This window comes from Leptodactylus fuscus, chromosome 1 (genome assembly GCF_031893055.1).
Source record: "Leptodactylus fuscus isolate aLepFus1 chromosome 1, aLepFus1.hap2, whole genome shotgun sequence".
In the NCBI taxonomy this organism is placed as follows: Eukaryota; Metazoa; Chordata; class Amphibia; order Anura; family Leptodactylidae; genus Leptodactylus; species Leptodactylus fuscus.
Window position 1 is genome coordinate 109,588,919 of NC_134265.1, and position 19,776 is coordinate 109,608,694.

Below are 19,776 nucleotides of genomic sequence, written 5' to 3' on the forward strand. Positions count from 1 at the left end.
AATAAATATCCACATCACTGCGGGACAGTCCTAGCATGCCTACAGAGAGGGCAGCTAGGAAAAATGGAACGCAGATACATTCATTACATTAGATGGTAAGAGTCACACTTGTTGGATATGTATTTGGTAAGACAACTTACTGAACAGCTGTAGAGCTGCATTGCGCATAGCCCAGCAGGGTGAGCACAGACTCCTGACTGCCAGGGATATCATAGGAACTGCATGGCAGAGTAGTGTGGAGCGAAGGCCTGCAGATCGGAGCATAGACTGGAGTGCATGAACTGCAGATACCTGAATGCCAAAATGTACAGAAACAGTTAATATATTTTCTACTTTTGCAAATATTAGTTGTATACTATAAAAACACTTTAGCTTACTCTAGCCTCCATACCTGAGGAAGGTCTCGTGTCTGGTCCCAGTTAAAAGGCAAGGGTTCTTGAGCTAATGTAAGTAAAGCAAGAACAGAGGTTTCAAGAAGTGAATGTTGTGGCCCCTCTGCAGATAAGAGGCCCTGCAGGAGAACTGGAAAGCCTGCAGCTCTGCGGGTGACAGAGAGAGAGTTCTGAGACTTTGCCAGTAATAAGGCCTGCAAAACACAGAACATGTTAAGAGGTAACAAAGCTAAGGTAGGCATGTTGGATTTACACAGTATATATTGTATACCACACCTGCTCCATCATTTTTCTTGGTAGATCTCTTAATTTTTGATCTTTATGGTGAAGTAGTGCAGAACATAGCTTGGTAAATCCTGTGCTGCATCCATCTACAGCCCCCTGCGGGATGAACATACAAACTTGAAATGTTAACATATGGCTGTCTTTTAAGAAGACATACCCCAGGGAAACTAGACCTAGTGACACATAGATATTTGGTGACCTGACTTTAGGATAGATCATCAGTATATTTAGCCTAGAAACCCCCTTACAAGGACTGTCCCATGAAAACCCTTTTTTGTTATCTTTCAATAAATGGGAAACCTCAAAACAGCCAGTTGCGCAAATTTGTCTATTTATGAAGCTCCCTGTTATTTCTACAGAGAATGATATGTTCCAGCATGGACAGCCATGGAGCTTGGTACCAGCACACTAAAGGTGAAGCTTACATAATTTTTTTTTTTTATCTACTTAGTTAACATAAAAGAAAGTTATGCTAAGTCATGAGACCACCCATTTAAGCCATCAATCATTAAGAGTCACAATATAAAACTTACCCAGTGACGACATCTCATAAATATATCGTGATATGCTGCCATAGAACCCTCTACTGCTGCATCAGAAATGATGGGTATTGGAGCAGCTATCAACTTCTCTACCAGGGGCCCAAGAAACATCCCAATTTCCTGGTAGAATTAGAAAGCAAACAAATCAAGAAAATAAACCAGACATAGCCCTTCAGCTCAAGCAAACCTTTAGTAGCTTACCAGAGCCTCACCTTTAAGGAGACCCAGCAACAAGTCATAATGAGGCTGTGCTCTTCTGAAATGAGAAGGTCTTCTTGGACTTCCTCTAGGCCTCTACCATGTGCAATCAAGACGCCAACAGCTTTGCCCATATCTTGAAACGACGGTGCAGCCACTTCTGTACAAAGTACATGGCTGAGTTAATCAAATCAAAATAATCGGCAATATGCCATCACTTTATGAAACAATATGCATCAGGAACACCCTTATTAGGGGAGTTGAGCAGAATTAAAGAAACATGACTGCTTATTTCCAAAAAGAGCAGTGCACCAGCCCATGTGTTGTCTCTGATATTATTCCACTGAAGTGACGGAAGTTGAGCAGCAATACCATAAACAACCTGTAGACAGGGGTGGTGATGTTTTTGGAAAGCAGCCAGGTTTTTCAAATCCTATAAAACCACTTTAATGAATACAAAAAATTCTGCTATTTACCCCTCCTTCTGTAATAATGGAGCAAGTATGAAATTATTAGCACTTTACCTGAAGGCTCTTCCCTCCATGCTTTGTGCAGCATCCTCAGGATGAAGGATGCAATTTCTTGCAACAACTTAACAAGATTCTGTAAGAGACTATGCCAACTGGTGGCACTATCAGCTTGTAAGATGGAATGTGTAATAGGGGAAACATCCAAAAGGCATAACCTCAGAGCAGAAAGCACTCCTAAGCGGTGACAAGAAAGGCAAAAGTAATTCATTTTTCTAAATTTACAGTAATTTATTTTTATACATATCTAATGCCATCTGCAAATACAATAATTGTGTCATTCATATGCATGCAATATCTGTGAGCGATGAGAGATATGTGACACAAAACCTAACAGTATCTCTTCTTGTTTTTTGATCAGATCATGTTTATTGAAACCACGAATACACAAATTTTCTAACAACAAATAATACACACAATGCAAACAACAATAATAAGTGCAAAGAAATTGTATGGAGCATACTCAGCAATCTGTTCACTGCAAATAATGTCCCATGGTACTCTACAGACAGGGGCTGCCTGGCAACGGCATAAGATCTCTGATGGGATGGGTTATCCCAATAATAGGTGTGACGTAATGCTACAAGGCCTGAGGGAAACACACTATTAAACAAGAAAGCTGCAGAGGGAAGTCCTTGGGTATCTAGCCCCCACCCATATCGCCTCATATCTATGTGGGATTTTTCTCTTCGTATAGATACCATATTCTAGATTAATTATATGATTCAGTTTGACTTTCAACTCAGATATGGACAGGGGTGCAGAGTCCAACCAATGAACTGCCAATAGTTTCCTAGCATAGAACCATATTCATAGGATCACTAGGGTCTACGGGGATTCCAAGTCTATCTCATCGCCCAGCAGACTAACTTGGAATTCTGCCTGTAGCTGTAGGTCACATACTTTATTAATAAGGGATAACACACCAAATAGACAACCTAATAACCAGATCTGAGGTACAGTGCATGTGGGTGCAGCTAAGTGTTAAATGGTAAACTGCGAGTAGGACAGACTGTGTCCAGTAAATACAGGCGAGAGAGCTGAATCTGATCTTTACTAAAACAGGATGCTTACCATGGATGGGTTTCCTGCTCGCTGCATGTAGGAGGTTTTCTTGTGCACAACAATATTGATCCTCAAGCATCTTGGTAAGATATGCAACCATTCCAAGTGGAGACAAGGGGACACCTTTGGCCAAGTACAATGAATCATTTGATCTACCAAGGAACAAAAGAAAATGAAGTGATGTCATAAATACCTTGCCACAAATGTTTTGAGATTTCTAAAAATGAAAAGGTATAGCATTTATCTAAACACATAAAAGGAAAATAATCAAGAGTAGAGTATTGTATGGCGGTCATTATCAACCCCGCAGTGCCAGAAGAGTGATCTGATTTATGACCAGGCGCAACGAACTATAATAAACTGTGCACCTGTGCCTTCATCACATGACCTTGGACTGTAAATCACATGACCATGGTCAGAATGTTATCCACTAGAAGTAACAGAATGCACAGATCTAGAAAACCGTGAGGAATTGATACAGACAGTATACTGGAAAATTGTACAACTTTATATTATACACACAAGAACATTTGTCTTTGAATATTGGTAGGAAAGTGGCCAATTCCTTTAAGAAGAGCTGGTGAAAGGAAGGTTAGGATAGGACATAGTACATCACACAGGTATGCCCTGAAATTGAATGTCAGTCATTTACAAACATTCAGAATAAGATCAAACTCAAGTTAGTCACCAATGTTTCTGCATTTAAACAGCATGCTGCAACATGGATTATGGAATAAACCAAGTAGAATATTAAAAACCCATTAAAATTCTATAAATGTTACCTTGCTTCACTTTAAAGTAACCCATATGCTACATGACTATTAAAGGGGTATTCCCAAGAACATAACCGCTGTCCCAAATAAGATGGTTAAAACTCTGCAGAATTTTAAACTACTTATATTTGCAAAATGCTTAACTTTTAATTATCTACAAATATAAATTTAGTTATGTTCATGGGCATATCCCTTTATTATCATGTGAAAAAAATAAGTCAAAACTAAATGGAGAAAAAAAAAAAGGTAACCCTTCTATAGCAGTTTCTCAGTTTACAAGTCTTTAACCACCTTTGCAATAAGGTTTTCATGAGGAGCGCTCCAGATTCTGCCACTGGCACACGAGGACTGCAGAGAAAGGTCTGCCCCAGTTCAAACAGTGTGACAGTCAGCTCCACAGAAGCAGGCAGGAAGAAACGAGCAAGCAAGTCAGACGCCATCTCACGGATCTGTATGATAATGAGTAATGCAACATATAACACAATTAAAAACAGGAATCACGTTTTTTAATATATCACCTAGTGCAAATTATCTATGTAGCGTTCAATATGAATTTATTATATAATATACCCTTATCATCATTAGACAGAGGCCAAGTTAGTAACAGATCAGGCAAGCTAGAAACACTACACACACATAGGTACAGATCAGAAAGCATCTCCCATTCACTTCTGTATCCTATCATTTCCTAGAGAATGTATCTCTGATGTATCTATAGCAATTGACTCCTGTTCTTCTTAGCTTCCAAAGAGCACACACCTTGCTGCGCTCTCTATACACATAATATAAGGAAGTGTGCTTCTCCAACGTGGTCATAGGGTCATTCCATATCAAGTGATCCAAATAGGAATATTTTTTTTACCTGACGTCTTTAGATTTTTTTTATTTTTATTTTTTATGAAGTACAACTTAAGTTAATTACAAATAAAAAGTTTTGAATTTTTTTTCTTCATCAGTTAATTTTTTATAGACTTCTAAAGTTTTGAAAAAGTGTGAATTTTGGCCTGGTATGGCTTTACATTTTTTAACATATCTTGGGCTAGAATTAAGATAAATAGGTGGGAGAGGCATCATTTTTCTCAGAGCGGTACCGGCTTTCATTTGATATGTCACAAGACTATGTTTCTTTATATTTTGTTTTGGAGAAATCAAATTCAAAACTTTGATGCGCAATTGTGAAAAAAACGTATGCTCTAAAATTGTGAAAAAATGCATTTGTGTTACTTGTGTTCTTGGTTATATTTGTACAGGTTTTCAACTTGGGACCAAATTGGGATCAATTTTTAAAAAAAAAAAATTTTAAGCCTTGAATCATCTGATTTTATGTTTGTGTGAGCTTCTTCCTTTTTTCTTTTCAAATTACAACTTGCTGAATTCAACTTTTATATGCAACAATAAAGAGAAACAAAAAACAAATCCCATAAGTGCCAGAATAAATACATCTTATCATCAGAACACAGCTTGTTCAGCATTTTCAACCTGAATGCATTGAACAAACCGAAAGAAAAGAGCTGCTCATATCCTCAAGTGCGATTTTCTAAATAGTCTCATCCTAATTATATGTTAACAAGAGTACAAGAACCAATATTTATAACACCTATTTCTACATGTAACAATTGTTTTTGTTATATCACTAAACATGTAATTAATTAAGAAAAATAGTCCAGTAGATAAATCCTCATTCTATAAAATATGAACCAATCAAACAATTAATAGGACATTTTTAAACTACTGGCCTTTTATCATCAATTTGTCCTTTCTAGTGAGTGAAATGTAATCTTGTCCATAAGCGCTTACTAGCAATGGCCATTTCCTTTTGTGTCAAAGAGTGGACTGGACTATAAGACGCACCTAGGTTTTAGAGGAGGAAAATGGGGAAAAAAAATTTTGAAGCAAAAAATGGTAAAATATTTAATATATGGGAGTTGTAGTTTTGCAACAGCTGCAAGGCCACATTGACAGGTGACCCTACAGCTGTACGGGGACGCATAGAGTGTTTTTTTTTTGCAGGGCCAGAAGTACTTTTTAGTTATACCATTTTGGGGAATATCTATTGCTTAGATCACCTTGTATTGAAAAAAAAACCCAGTGGTTTATGACATATGATTTTCTACTTTTATTTATTTTATATTTTTATTATATATTTTTAAAGCTTTTTTTTTTTTTTTTTTTTTTTTACTATTTTATTCCCCCCCAGGGGCTTGAACCTGCGGTCACTTGATTGCAAGTCCCATAGACGGCAATACAACTGCATTGCCGTCTATGGGACATTCTGTCTATTAGTATTACGGCGGCTGGTCATAGACCCAGCCGCAATACTAATACAGCAGTGACAGGCCTGGGAGCCTCATTAGGCTCCCGGCTGTCACCCGAACAGGTCGGCTCCTGCAATATCGCCGCGCAGGAGCCGGCCTGCAACTTTACAGGTACGGGGCCGGTGGGGACCGGCCCCGGGGGAGAAAGGGCCGCTGATACTGACCCGGCGTCCGCTGTACTAGAGAGGCGGATGCCGGTGAGGGATAGACGCCGGGGCCTGAGACATCGCTGCGCTCCTCTGCCCTGCATGAAGCCAGCGGCGGGGGGACGGAGGAACGGAATAGCATCGCCCCTGCTGCCGCCTTCTACCACTTCATGGACTTCACTGTCATTTTAGACCACAGGCTGAACAGATCTGAATTTAAGATTTTCGGAATGACACTGTAATAGTTATATTTTAAAATATTATCCCATCGCGATCCCAACTTGAATTTTGGTACAGATGTGGCTAAGGGCATAGCAGGTCCATGTGCATTTTTTTGAAATTTTTAAATAAAACGTTTTTTTTTTCGGAAATGCGTTTTAAAATTTTGCGTTTGCGTTCACATGGGTAAAATATTAACAAAGATACTCTTGTGACATACTTGGTGAAAGCCTGTATAGTTCTGAGTAGAATGGCGTTTATTTTGTTTCTCTATCTTTTTTCTAGCCTAAGTTATGAGGAGAAATGTAAAGGCAGGAAACACCGAAATTCGCACTTTTTCTGAACTTTGAAAATCAATTAAAAATCAAAAAAAATTTCTAGAATTTTTTTTTCTTCACATTTTGCATTCTCTGACACACTATTACCAAATAACAAAATCTCAAAAGAATTAAAAATATAGAGGGAAAAATCATTGGTTCACTTGACACGGAATGACCCCATACTGAGAAGGTTGTTACTTTATTTCTAACGCACCAAAATATCCTGCAGCACTATACAATTCAGAAGGCATATGTAGACACAAAATAGACATCACAGAGCCATAGTTGAAGGAGGGTAGATTATAACCAAAGAAAGAAGTCTCCTGTGTGGCGACACCACCAACCTCATTAGTGCTGTCCTGCAAACATCCTAACAGTGCCTGCATGGTGCTCACAGACTGGAAGGCCCAGCATCCTTTCTGCTTTGCAGAGTCCAGCAGAAGAGACACATCTTCTGTAAATGAAGCAAATAGAATTTTGAGAAAAATAAATGGGCAAATTCTGGACAAAAGATCTATATGAACAAAGCATTTAGTATAAAGCATACGAATCAGTGACAAAACATACAAAGAAAGGCTTATTCACATTTATAGCTAGAAAATGATCTCGATAGCATATAAAAGCGGAGAACCTCAGCTATGAAAATAGCATACAGTTGCTGTCATCAGAAGGGAAGCACTCACGTGGGGGTTGTCCTTTCTTCCTTTGTGGGTTCCAGCAGTCAGTAAGAATTTCCAGCACACAGCAGAGTGTGATCAAGGCAAAGCAACGCCGCTGATAATTTCCCGCAGGGGTCAGCGATGAAACACTCAGATGAAATATCCAATCCGTGAACTCTGATGTAGTAAATAAGGGTATGAAATATACATTACTAACTGCATCTATGTCCCTGCTATGGCTTAATTCTAAAGAGTGTGAAAATAATTGCAATGCTTACAAAATAATATTGGAACAAAAAGATATCTTCGTCCTAAAATACAGGTTTTTATACACCAAAGGAAGTAAGGGCATATCACTAGAATATAGCAGAGGAAGCCGTAGCACTGAAAGGAGTAGGGGTGCGTCTTACACTTACTTCGCTGTATTTTGGGGCTCCAGAATAGCTCTTTTCATGTCTATGGACATTTAGTTACTATTTATTTTTGTTGTTTTTTCAGTTTTGCTTTTTTACTATACATTGCTTACTAAATTAAGGACAATTTTGGATTTTCTATGTTGTAATAGGCATGTATTATAAACCATCCACATACTGCAGTGGTATCCCACTTTTTGGGGTCCATGTTAGGACCTGTTTGATTAGTGAACCATTGAGTGGTAATTATTCACATCATTGATACGTATTCATTTACTATATACAGGTCTATTATTTTTGCTTACTGCCTTAACACTTTGCAACTGTGTGATATCAGATGTTGTCTAGGCTGTTACTTTTGGGCAGTCATATAAACACTTCTTACTATGCCATGCATTATTATATATTTGTTATTTATCTATACTGTATATAGTTTATACTTAGTGTCTTGTGGTTTCTATGTTGTTGTTCACACCATCTGCCACTATATATTTATTTATATATCATATGTTTGATTAAATTTTCTCTACAAATAAATGCAATATTTTTTATATATTGTATTTTTTACCACAATTTTCTGAAGTACTATATCGCTAGGATATGCCATCACTTCTTCAATGGTGGGGGTCTGATTGCTGGGAACCCCAAGACTCTTCACAGATATTCCCTGATCAGCGACACCCTCTGAACTACAACATGGCTGCATTAAACACTCTTTCCAGAGTTTTATTCAAATCTATGCAACTCCGTCCTTCTAAGATCTACTGAAAAAAAATGTATGAAAAGTGTTAAAAAAAAATAAAAAAAATCTTACTATGTCTTCCAGGTGCATGTTCCTCTGCTAGATTAACCCTCACTGGGTTATGCCTTCTGCCCTACCTCCCTTTCCCATAGATCACAATGTAATCTAATCTGTGAGTGAGCTAAACCCATCTTCATAGTGAGGACAGACCAGTTTGTGAACTGAACAGTTTGCCAGGCAGGAAAGGAGTTAATAGGAGCAGATAGTAACATTATCAGCTGATAAGATGCATTACAAAGTTTCTTATATTCACCAGAAATGTTCATTTGCAAAACAAAATTTGAGACTCCTTCAGTAATTGCTAAAGCATTGCTATCAATACACTATATGATACGACACATTATAACATAGCTTTAACTAATATGCAGTTCTCACCAATAGCCTGGGTCACAGTTTCCTCCTCAGTACGTCTCTTGCGAAGGGAAGCCATAGCCGCATCCCGAAGCCTCTCTAAAGCCCTGCGCAGCACTGCCTGCAATTGCTGTCGAAATCCTGGATTGTCACAGCCCATATTGTAAGGCAGATATTTCTTTAGCATTCGCAGTTCATCAGTGGAAGGGGGTTGGTTACTTCTAGGACCACAACACAAGAAATTCATTGCATCTAGACGTACACCATCATCAGCAGATTCCAGACAAAGCTGCAGCCTCTCTTCTGCTTCTACCACTTGACCCAGGACTACTTTCTGTGCCCGTGCAAGACTGATCCAGCCACGTAGATGTGCAATGTCTGACCCACACAGTTGTTTTGCCAACAATCTGGAGGAGTCACTAAATGTGCGCAGGGTACAGGGGAGAATATGAGTAGCAGTATTATTTTGCAAACCACATTCCGTGGAAATTAGTGCATCAGAGAGAGATGGAAGCCAAATCTCTGACCAACGTTTAGCTAGTTCCCCTTCATCTACAGTGCCCTCCTGAACCCATTCTTGTTTCTGCAAAGAAATAAATGTGCGGTACGTCTCTGCAGCTGGAGGGCAGAGGTAGTTAGTTGCCAAACAGCAAAACAGATGGGACGGAAGCAAAGGATAGAGAGCCAAAACCTGTAAGCAAAGCAAAACAAAATTTGTCAGCCTTCAACTATTCACTGGTATCTCTTAGGGTGGGCTCATAATACTGTTATATGTATCAATTCTTCACAGTTTTCTAGATCTCTGCCTTCTGTCATTCATTCTGCTTACCTCTAGTGGATAAAGGTCTGACCATGGTCATGTTATATACGGTCCATGATCATGTGATATACGGTCCATGGTCATGTGACGAGCACACAGATGCACAGCTCATTATAGTCACAGCACAATAATCAGACATCTGCCTGGTCATGAGCTGTGCACCTGTGTGCTAATCACATGACCATGGACGGTAAGTCACATGACCATGGTCATACATTAATCCACTAGAAGTAACAGAATGAATGACAACAAGACGAAATCTAGAAAACCGCAAAGAATTGATACAGAAAGTATATTGGAAAATTGTATATCTTTTTATTGTACAAACAGTAACATTTGTTTCTCAATATTTGTCTTGAAGTGGCCAACCTCTTTAAGGGCTCGTTCACACGGGGCAAGAGGGGGCAGATTTTGGCACTGAATCCTCCTCAAAATCTGCCCCCTCACAATACAGGTCTATGCAGACCGCTAGCGTTCTTTTTTCCACTAGCGGTTTATTCCAGCTAGCGGAAAAAAGAAGTGTGCTGCCCTTTCTCCAGGCGGATTCTGCGGCTAATTCAGCCGTGGCATCCGCCTTGTGGCAGCACTCATTCATTTGGGCCTACTCCGGAGCGGGAATCAAAATCAGGACCAAAATACGCGGTCCCTAGTCCCGTGTGAACAGGGCCTAAAGGGTTTTTCCCACTAACATATTTAAATATGTAAACAATTCACAGTTAAAGATTGTAAGTAGTAAATTTATGATAAACCTAATCCTGGTACCCTCTAGAGGTGATTCTACAGTTTCCAAATATGTCTTTATTATGCTGGTTTGAGGAACCATTTTCATGTAAATCACTTTTATTCATAAGCCAATTAGGGGAAAGTGCTTTTGTCTGAAAACAAAGCCCAGGCAAGCTAAGGCACACCGCCAAAGCATTAGTCCCTTCATTTGGATATCAATATTGCTGATTTACATAAAATTGGGGCTCCAGGAATTAGTAATAAAGGCACATTTAACAACTGTAGAATCACCTCTACAAGGTACTGTGATTAGTGTTATAACAAATTTACTCCTGAGTCCTGACAGACTAACGCTCTCTCATTCTTGCAAACAGTTGTAGCCACTGGAAACTGTTCAAGAGAAAAACCCGTCATCACTATCATGGTTAGAGATAATCTTTTAAAACTCTGTAGAAATGTTATTTATCTTTATTTGCAAAAAAGCTTTACTATTAATTGCCTACAAATTGAAATACGTTTATTTTCATGGGAAAACCCCTTTATTACAGCAACAATAGCATCCTATAAGAATATAGTATATGTGGTGATTTCAATAGTACCTTCTGACACCCCAAGAATGGCAGCAGAGCACACAGTACAGTATATCTTGAACGAGCCTGCCAGGAGATTTCTGTGATTTTTTCCAGCACGTTTTGGAGCCTGGTCTCTTCTGTTACAGCCAAGAGCTGACACTCCTTATGATGAATCTGAAAATAGTGCTGGAAGCAGCTGAGTACCAGAGCAGTCATACCATCCATCTGTGCATGAAAAGATTTACACAGTACAGTTACACAAGAAGAATACATTTCTATTTGTATTTTTATGGTAGTGTACAATTTATTAGACAATATAGATATTATATTAGATAATAAGCTCTGAACTCTCACCTGCAATTCAGCACCAATCCACAATATATTCATCACACGAGAGGCAATATCACTTGTATCTGTTAAAAGCAAAGCCCCCTTGATTCTGAGCAGCACAGCCAGATGCTCCTGTACACGCTGTAACCAGATGCAGAGCACTACACAGAAAGAGGCAAGAATCAGGGATTTTTATTTAAAAAAAAAAGAACTTTATGAGCTAAACCTATGAACCTTTATACATGTATACCTTGAAAACTGTAATATGGTTCAATTTGCTGCTCACATAGATAGGCCACAGCAGGAAAGAGGCACTCCAGCAAGGTCATATTCTGAGGATAGACAAAATTATACAATACAAATAATGGTTACAAACATGTCTCCACATACTTACAGTTGATACTCTGATCCTCTATCAGTCTCTATGTAATACCAAACACAATGAAGACATGGTTTTCATAAAGTTTGCTGCTTCTGTATTTTTCGACCTTTTAGGGCTCATTTACACAACAGGGTTCCTTGGCCGTATGCTAGTTGTTGCTTTAACCACCAGAATATCCCCCCGCAGGTTTTTATTGACAAGTACAGTATATGAAGTTTATGGAGAGAATCAATATTTATAGCAATGACCCTTATTTCAGAAGACTTCTATAATTCGCCCTGGAATGCTGGATGTCACATTTTGGGCCAAACCTTGACTGATGACTTCCCCTTCTTGCCTATTTAGTGCTTGGCGTTACAACAATATCTGGGTTTTTGTTTGTCCTTACATTTTTTTTTGAAGACTGACCACGGGTTCTCAAGTGGATTGAGATCTGGGGAGTTTCCTGGCCATAGACCCAAACTGTCAATGTTTTCTTAGCCAATTAGTTATCACTTTTGCCTAGTCACAATCCTTTTCTTCAATATGACCTTGAGTCTAGACGTCTTAGACGTCTTTATTTTGTGTGGGTTTATGATGTATAGTCATGCTCACTCGCTGTTCTTATATAATAGAAGTGGCTGTGAGCACAGCTGTGGTTGTCCCATACAATTCTATGGAACACAGGCTGTAGTACTCTCCACTGGCACTATTAAAATTACATTGACATTAAGTCTTCATGTAGTGGGCTGCAGCCATAGAGTGCTTTAGGAAAAAACGCATAGGAAACGCATAGTGGGGTTTTCCCAAAGTGCTTTTAACAGCCTTAGTTCGCAGAGTTTTCAGACTTTCTGCTTCACTTATACCAATACGGAAATCACCAGCAATTCCGTAGGTATAATTGACATGCTGCGATTTCCAAAAAATGCTACGGTTTTGGAAATGGCAGCATTTCTGCTGCGGGTATTTTTCTGCAATGTGTGGATGGGATCCACTTTGCAGGGACTATAAACGCCATGTGGGGCTTTAGCCTGAGTGATCACTGCCACTTACACAAACTTGGTGAAACATCTGATCCATGGTAGTCTCGGCAGTTGGATAGTACATAATTTTTGAAACGCTGGATAATCCTTTTAAGAACCAAATTAGTATGTAACAAAGTCATTATGTGTCACCTATTTGTACACTCATTTCAAAGACAAGGGTTTTGGCAGAACACCTGCAACTGTCAGTCAGTGTGCTAGGCGTTTACGGACAATGGGAGATGCACCTGACAGAGTAGCTGGATGATCAGCTTGGCAAATGTGTTTTCTACTTCTGCAAAGCTCTTTAGCTGCAGTCACATTCACTACCGGAGGCATATTATCATATATCATAGTATTTAACCACTATACACACTTATTTATGATCCAAAGAATAAGAGTATCTTTGCTTGTATGATTGCTGGAACCCTCAGTGATAAGGAGAACAGGAGACTATAAGTACCCAAGTGCACCATGCCAATGGAGCACTTGCTCATCAACCACTCCACTCGCTTTTTTGGATCTCTGACACAGATGTAAAGGAGCAGTGGTTGAGCATGTGAACCTCTATGCCGTTCAGCTTGCGGGCTCCCACTCTTGCGATCTTGGTTAAACTTTTATCCCCCATCCTGTGGAAAACTCCTATATTTACACCCACACACTTATTTGTTCCTAGTTTCTAATAAAAGCCCAGTAGATGAACGCCAAACATTTATAGTATAGTAGGTATTAGTAGTAGGTTATTATATTATATATATTATATTATACAGTCCTATGAAAAAGTTTGGGCACCCCTATTAATCTTAATCATTTTTAGTTCTAAATATTTTGGTGTTTGCAACAGCCATTTCAGTTTGATATATCTAATAACTGATGGACACAGTAATATTTCAGGATTGAAATGAGGTTTATTGTACTAACAGAAAATGCGCAATATGCATTAAACCAAAATTTGACCGGTGCAAAAATATGGGCACCTCAACAGAAAAGTGACATTAATATTTAGTACATCCTCCTTTTGCAAAGATAACAGCCTCTAGTCGCTTCCTGTAGCTTTTAATCAGTTCCTGGATCCTGGATGAAGGTATTTTGGACCATTTCTTTCTACAAAACAATTCAAGTTCAGTTAAGTTTGATGGTCGCCGAACATGGACAGCCCGCTCTCAAATGATCTGAAAACAAAGATTGTTCAACATAGTTGTTCAGGGGAAGGATACAAAACGTTGTCTCAGAGATTTAACCTGTCAGTTTCCACTGTGAGGAACATAGTAAGGAAATGGAAGACCACAGGGACAGTTCTTGTTAAGCCCAGAAGTGGCAGGCCAAGAAAAATATCAGAAAGGCAGAGAAGAAGAATGGTGAGAACAGTCAAGGACAATCCACAGACCACCTCCAAAGAGCTGCAGCATCATCTTGCTGCAGATGGTGTCACTGTGCATCGGTCAACTATACAGCGCACTTTGCACAAATAGAAGCTGTATGGGAGAGTGATGAGAAAGAAGCCGTTTCTGCACGTACGCCACAAATAGAGTTGCCTGAGGTATGAAAAAGCACATTTGGACAAGGCAGCTTCATTTTGGAAACAAAAATTGAGTTGTTTGGTTATAAAAAAGGCGTTATGCATGGCGTCCAAAAAGAAACAGCATTCCAAGAAAAACACATGCTACCCACTGTAAAATTTGGTGGAGGTTCCATCATGCTTTGGGGCTGTGTGGCCAATGCCGGCACCGGGAATCTTGTTAAAGTTGAGAGTCGCATGGATTCCACTCAGTATCAGCAGATTCTTGAGAATAATGTTCAAGAATCAGTGACGAAGTTGAAGTTACGCCGGGGATGGATATTTCAGCAAGACAATGATCCAAAACACCGCTCCAAATCCTCAGGCATTCATGCAGAGGAACAATTACAATGTTCTGGAATGGCCATCCCAGTCCCCAGACCTGAATATCATTGAACATCTGTGGGATGATTTGAAGCGGGCTGTCCATGCTCGGCGACCATCTAACTTAACTGAACTTGAATTGTTTGTCCAAAATACCTTTATCCAGGATCCAGGAACTGATTAAAAGCTACAGGAAGCGACTAGAGGCTGTTATCTTTGCAAAAGGAGGATCTACTAAATATTAATGTCACTTTTCTGTTGAGGTGCCCATACTTTTGCACCGGTCAAATTTTGGTTTAATGCATATTGCACATTTTCTGTTAGTACAATAAACCTCATTTCAATCCTGAAATATTACTGTGTCCATCAGTTATTAGATATATCAAACTGAAATGGCTGTTGCAAATACCAAAATATTTAGAACTAAAAATGATTAAGATTAATAGGGGTGCCCAAACTTTTTCATAGGACTGTATTAGTATAGTAGGTATTAGTAGTGGTATAGTAGGTAGTAGGCATTGTGTACATATATAATTTCAGATCACTAATCATAAAAGGCAGTATAGACAATAGCTATTCCTGTTACCTGGTCTGAAGAATATAATTTACAAGTGAGAAGATCTCCACGAGCACAGGTTAGAAAACCTCGTAATACAGCTAGAAATCCCACTTCATTGGTTGTGTGTGTAAAGTCAGCCACATGCAATTCTCCAAACTGTATTTCTCCAGTGGCTGCAAGGAAAAAAGAAAAAAAAAAAAAAGTAATTTGTTATTGAAGCATAAACAGATAAAACTGTCTATAACAGACAGCTATGAGGTCTCAATAGATACATGCAGTGTTTTATCTAAGCCGGGCTCCTGAAACAAGTGTATAGGAACCACGGAGAAGCGTGCCATCATGGTTTAGCCATTTTAGTCACATGAGGGGAAAAAAAAAGTAGCAAGGAAAAGAGTATCTAAAATAAATCGTACCAAATCGTAAGAGTGCCTGATATATGAACCTAGATGGAACATGGTTAATAGAAACAGCCTTTCAGTCCAGGCTGTCTACTAGAAGAGAAAGTTCTCAAGTAAAGGCATTTTGATCACAAATAGATACAAAGAAACATATGGTAATCCATAGGAAGCACAATCCAGACTGATCATAACTGCAACATGGGGAGAGGTGGAAAGCAGTGAAAACTTCAAGGAATCTGCTGCATGAACTTTTTACAAAATGTATGTGAGGACTATGACAACTTAGCTGGAAGCCCTTTTGCCGGATCAGAAGCAGTAACAGGTGAGCATTAGATCAGGCTTTGTAAAGGCCTTGTGGAGTGTTGTTTTATGTAATAGAGGTTGCCTTGGATATGTGTGGGAGTCAGTGTCCTCAAATAAGTTGTATCAAGCCCCCCCCCCAAAAAAAAACAACAAACAAACCAATCTCTAGCCATTATAAAGCTCTATTCAGATCACATTTTCTACATTTGCTTAACAGATGCAAAAAACGGACTCAAATGGATGGCCATCTGTTTACATAGATGTCATTGTTTACTTAAAAAAAAAAAAAAGAATCCGTTACTGTCCGTTTTTTTGGATGCACACTATGGTATACTATGTTTTTTGTGCCCTTCAATCGTTGGAGAGAAAAATCATGCAAACAGGACTTTTCTCTCCGTTAGTTTCAGTATAAAGATGGTGGAAACCAGGCAAACCCCATTACAGTCCACAGGTTTCTGCGTGTAACTGCTTTTTAGGCAGGCAGGGTCTCCATGCAGACCTGAAGGATGGGAACCCAAACACTAGTGTGACATTAACGTAAGCAGGACATTCAAATGAAACCTTTTTCAGACATAGGACACTGCTTTGACTTTGGCATTGTCAGTCACCAGCCCCCGTATGACTGTAGCTCAGATAAAACACTTACAAATACGTTATCATGATTTGTCCAAACTGCTATGAACTGGAAAAAACATACAGAAAGGCGGGTTATGTAAAAGAGGTATTTCTTATATAAAATATTGGGGGGAAAAGAAGGGTGCGTCTTATAGTCCGAATGTGGCGCCTGGCACCCGCTGTACTAGAGAGGCGGATGCCGGTGAGGGATAGACGCTGGGGCCTGAGACATCGCTGCGCTCCTCTGCCCTGCATGAAGCCAGCAGCGGGAGGAGTGATGCTATTTCGCTCCTCCGTCCCCCCGCCGCTGGCTTCATGCAGGGCAGAGGAGCGCAGCGATGTCTCAGGCCCCGGCACCTGTGCCAGCGGCTATCCCTTGCCGGCATCCGCCTCTCTAGTACAGCAGATGCCGGATCAGTATCGGTGGCCCCTTCTCCCCTTCTGGTGACCGGCCCCGTACCTGTGAAGTTGCAGGCCGGCTCCTGCGCGGCGATATCGCAGGAGCCGACCGGTTCGGGTGAGAGCCGGGAGCCTAATGAAGGCTCCCAGGCCTGTCATGGCTATATTAGTATTGCGGCTGGGTCTATGACCAGCCGTAATACTAATAGACAGAATGTCCCTTAGATGGCAATACAGTTGTATTGCCGTCTATGGGACTTGCAATCAAGTGACCGCAGGTTCAAGCCCCCGGGGGGGAATAAAATAGTAAAAAAAAAAAAAAAAAAAAAATTAAAAATGTATAATAAAAATATGAAATAAATAAAAGTTCTAAATCACCTCCTGTCCCTAGAATATATATATATATATAAAATCATATATCATAAACCACCGTTTTTTTTTTTTTTCAATACAAGGTGATCTAAGCAATAGATATTCCCCAAAATGGTATAACTAAAAAGTACTTCTGGCCCCGCAAAAAAAACACTCTATGCGTCCCCGTACAGCTGCAGGGTCACCTGTCAATGTGGCCTTGCAGCTGTTGCAAAACTACAACTCCCATATATTAAATATTTTACCATTTTTTGCTTCAAAATTTTTTCCCCCTATTTTCCTCCTCTAAAACCTAGGTGCGTCTTATAGTCCGAAAAATACGGTAGCTTCCCATTTCTCACCTGTTTCAAACTGCCGTACAAGGTTCATAGCGGTTTGAGCTGCGGACTCCGCCACCGTTCCTGTGTTTGCCAAGGAAGCCACAGCTGTACCAGCTAATAATCGAACATCACGGCTCATGTTCTAGAAAATACATACGAATATAAAACTATTTTGTTATTTTCTATTATTATTATTACTATTATTTTATAATATATTTTGTAGAAGCCAAAAAAAAAAAAAGAAGAATCCCAAAGAACACTTACTCAAATTTTGAGTTTTACATTATAGTCGGATAGTTATATTAAAGTGTAACTCTCTTTTTTAACATAGTTGTACCATACCCATAATGACATCACCCCACAAAACCCACCCAGATCTAGTCTACCCAAAGGTCTCCACAGAGAAAAACCCCTGCAACAGCTATCATTTCTCTACACACAAAAGTTCTCCCACAAAGATCATTTATTTGACCTTACTCACCTGTTTACACAACCTAACTTTTTACTAAGAGATGTATATACCTGCTCAGTAATTATATGAAGGAGTGATCCCAGAATGCTTTCCATAGGGTTTGGAGTACAAGCAGAATCCCAGACAAGTGGACTAATACTGTCAGCAAACTCTCTAAAGAGCAGAAGGCATAGCTAGAGGGAACAAAATGATACATCATCATCTTATACATAACCTTCACTAAAAACTGACAAAAAATGTTCAATTTAAGGAGTATCTTATAAAATAAGAGCTGAATAATGTTTAAAAGGTGTGGTCCAATGTTATATGAAAAACTATTTCATAACCACACAGCTATAATCTGGTCTGGCCACTGCACAGAGATCAGTGATGTCTAGTTCCTGCTCCATTCTCTGTGTATCAGCTGCTGAGAACAGGGGGTGCTGGGTGTTGGACCTCACCGATCTGATATTAATGGCATATTCTTAGAATAGATCATCAATATTTTTAGTCCAGAAAACCCCTTTAAGTGTACAAATATTGACATTCATTTGCAAGACTACTAGTAGGGCACACTTGAATACAACAAAACAGGCAGATTGGCGTCTTACTTTAACACTGAGATGACAGTAAAGGGCACTTTGAGTAAATTTTCCATGTAGCATTGAAAAAAAAGTTGAAGTCATTTTTGAAAGCAAAGCTTGTATATTTTTTGCTAAATAGATCCTTCCTGAGGGGCTTCCTTCCAAACACATGCACACTACAAAGATAAAAAAACAGTTTAAAATTACTACATAACAATGAAAAACTTTTATACAAGTGGCAATGAATCAAATATGGATAGAAACAGAAAGTATTAATATGGAGAGAGAAGGGCAAGAAGTATGAGACACATTAACACACATTCTACTCAGACAGGGTATAGACTGTTAATAAAGTGGGACATAATATGGAGTCCTACCTGTCTGCAGTTCCACAAGTTGAAACTCCTATGATTAAAAAAAATAAGACAAAAAATAAGAAGATTTGTAGGACTGGCTCCACATCACAAGCCATTTTAAAGGAAATTTGTGTGAAAGGTTTTATTATGAATATGAGACTAGTGACTGATAAATCACACAAATCACTGACAAATCTCTTTACTGCTGCTACATTTTCAGTAGTCATCACATTGTGATTATTAGGGTTTGGGTAATGAAAGAGTTACAAAGAATAGAAACAGAGCCACATCTGTTCATGGGCCGTCTTTGGTATTGCAGCTGATCTAGAGTTAAAAGGTGTTTACAGCTGGTTGTCTAAGTTACAGACCACCTCTCTGATCAGCTGATCAATCCCTGCTCCCAGGCATCTATATTCTCCTCTCTTTCCCTCGCTCTGTATACTGCTTTTGAGTGGCTGAGTCCTAATAAGTGCTAAAATAGTTTCTTGAGCATTGCTTTGTTAGCTGTATATGTAAATCTAGAGATAATGGTGCAGTTAAGCATCAGCACAAGGCCAAACTGAGCTGAAAACCAAGAAGTGTAAGGCAGAGTACACAGGAGGGCAACTGAAACCCTGAGATAGGAAAACCCCTTTAAGAGAATTAACCTGATGTTCAATACCAGTTACTGCCAAAAGACAGATGCGACATGTTTCTGGAATA

At 39.3% G+C, this 19,776-nt stretch overlaps 1 protein-coding gene across 1 annotated transcript in view; it reads right to left on the reverse strand.

Annotated features, from left to right (window-relative positions):
- Positions 1-19,776, reverse strand: part of LOC142201879 (tRNA (32-2'-O)-methyltransferase regulator THADA-like) — a 38,481-nt gene that overhangs the window by 7,427 nt on the left and 11,278 nt on the right. The window contains exons 5-25 of the mRNA XM_075272277.1: positions 19,096-19,123; positions 18,746-18,894; positions 18,206-18,328; positions 17,685-17,825; positions 16,586-16,659; positions 15,690-15,718; positions 15,304-15,449; positions 11,703-11,784; positions 11,477-11,613; positions 11,150-11,347; positions 9,032-9,698; positions 7,466-7,618; positions 7,127-7,236; positions 4,074-4,231; positions 3,019-3,161; positions 1,942-2,121; positions 1,432-1,577; positions 1,211-1,339; positions 669-773; positions 392-586; positions 141-291 (exon numbers count right to left, since the gene is read on the reverse strand). Of these exons, the coding sequence (XP_075128378.1) occupies positions 141-291; positions 392-586; positions 669-773; positions 1,211-1,339; positions 1,432-1,577; positions 1,942-2,121; positions 3,019-3,161; positions 4,074-4,231; positions 7,127-7,236; positions 7,466-7,618; positions 9,032-9,698; positions 11,150-11,347; positions 11,477-11,613; positions 11,703-11,784; positions 15,304-15,449; positions 15,690-15,718; positions 16,586-16,659; positions 17,685-17,825; positions 18,206-18,328; positions 18,746-18,894; positions 19,096-19,123 (3,244 nt within the window). The remainder of the gene's footprint in view (positions 1-140; positions 292-391; positions 587-668; positions 774-1,210; positions 1,340-1,431; positions 1,578-1,941; positions 2,122-3,018; positions 3,162-4,073; positions 4,232-7,126; positions 7,237-7,465; positions 7,619-9,031; positions 9,699-11,149; positions 11,348-11,476; positions 11,614-11,702; positions 11,785-15,303; positions 15,450-15,689; positions 15,719-16,585; positions 16,660-17,684; positions 17,826-18,205; positions 18,329-18,745; positions 18,895-19,095; positions 19,124-19,776) is intronic.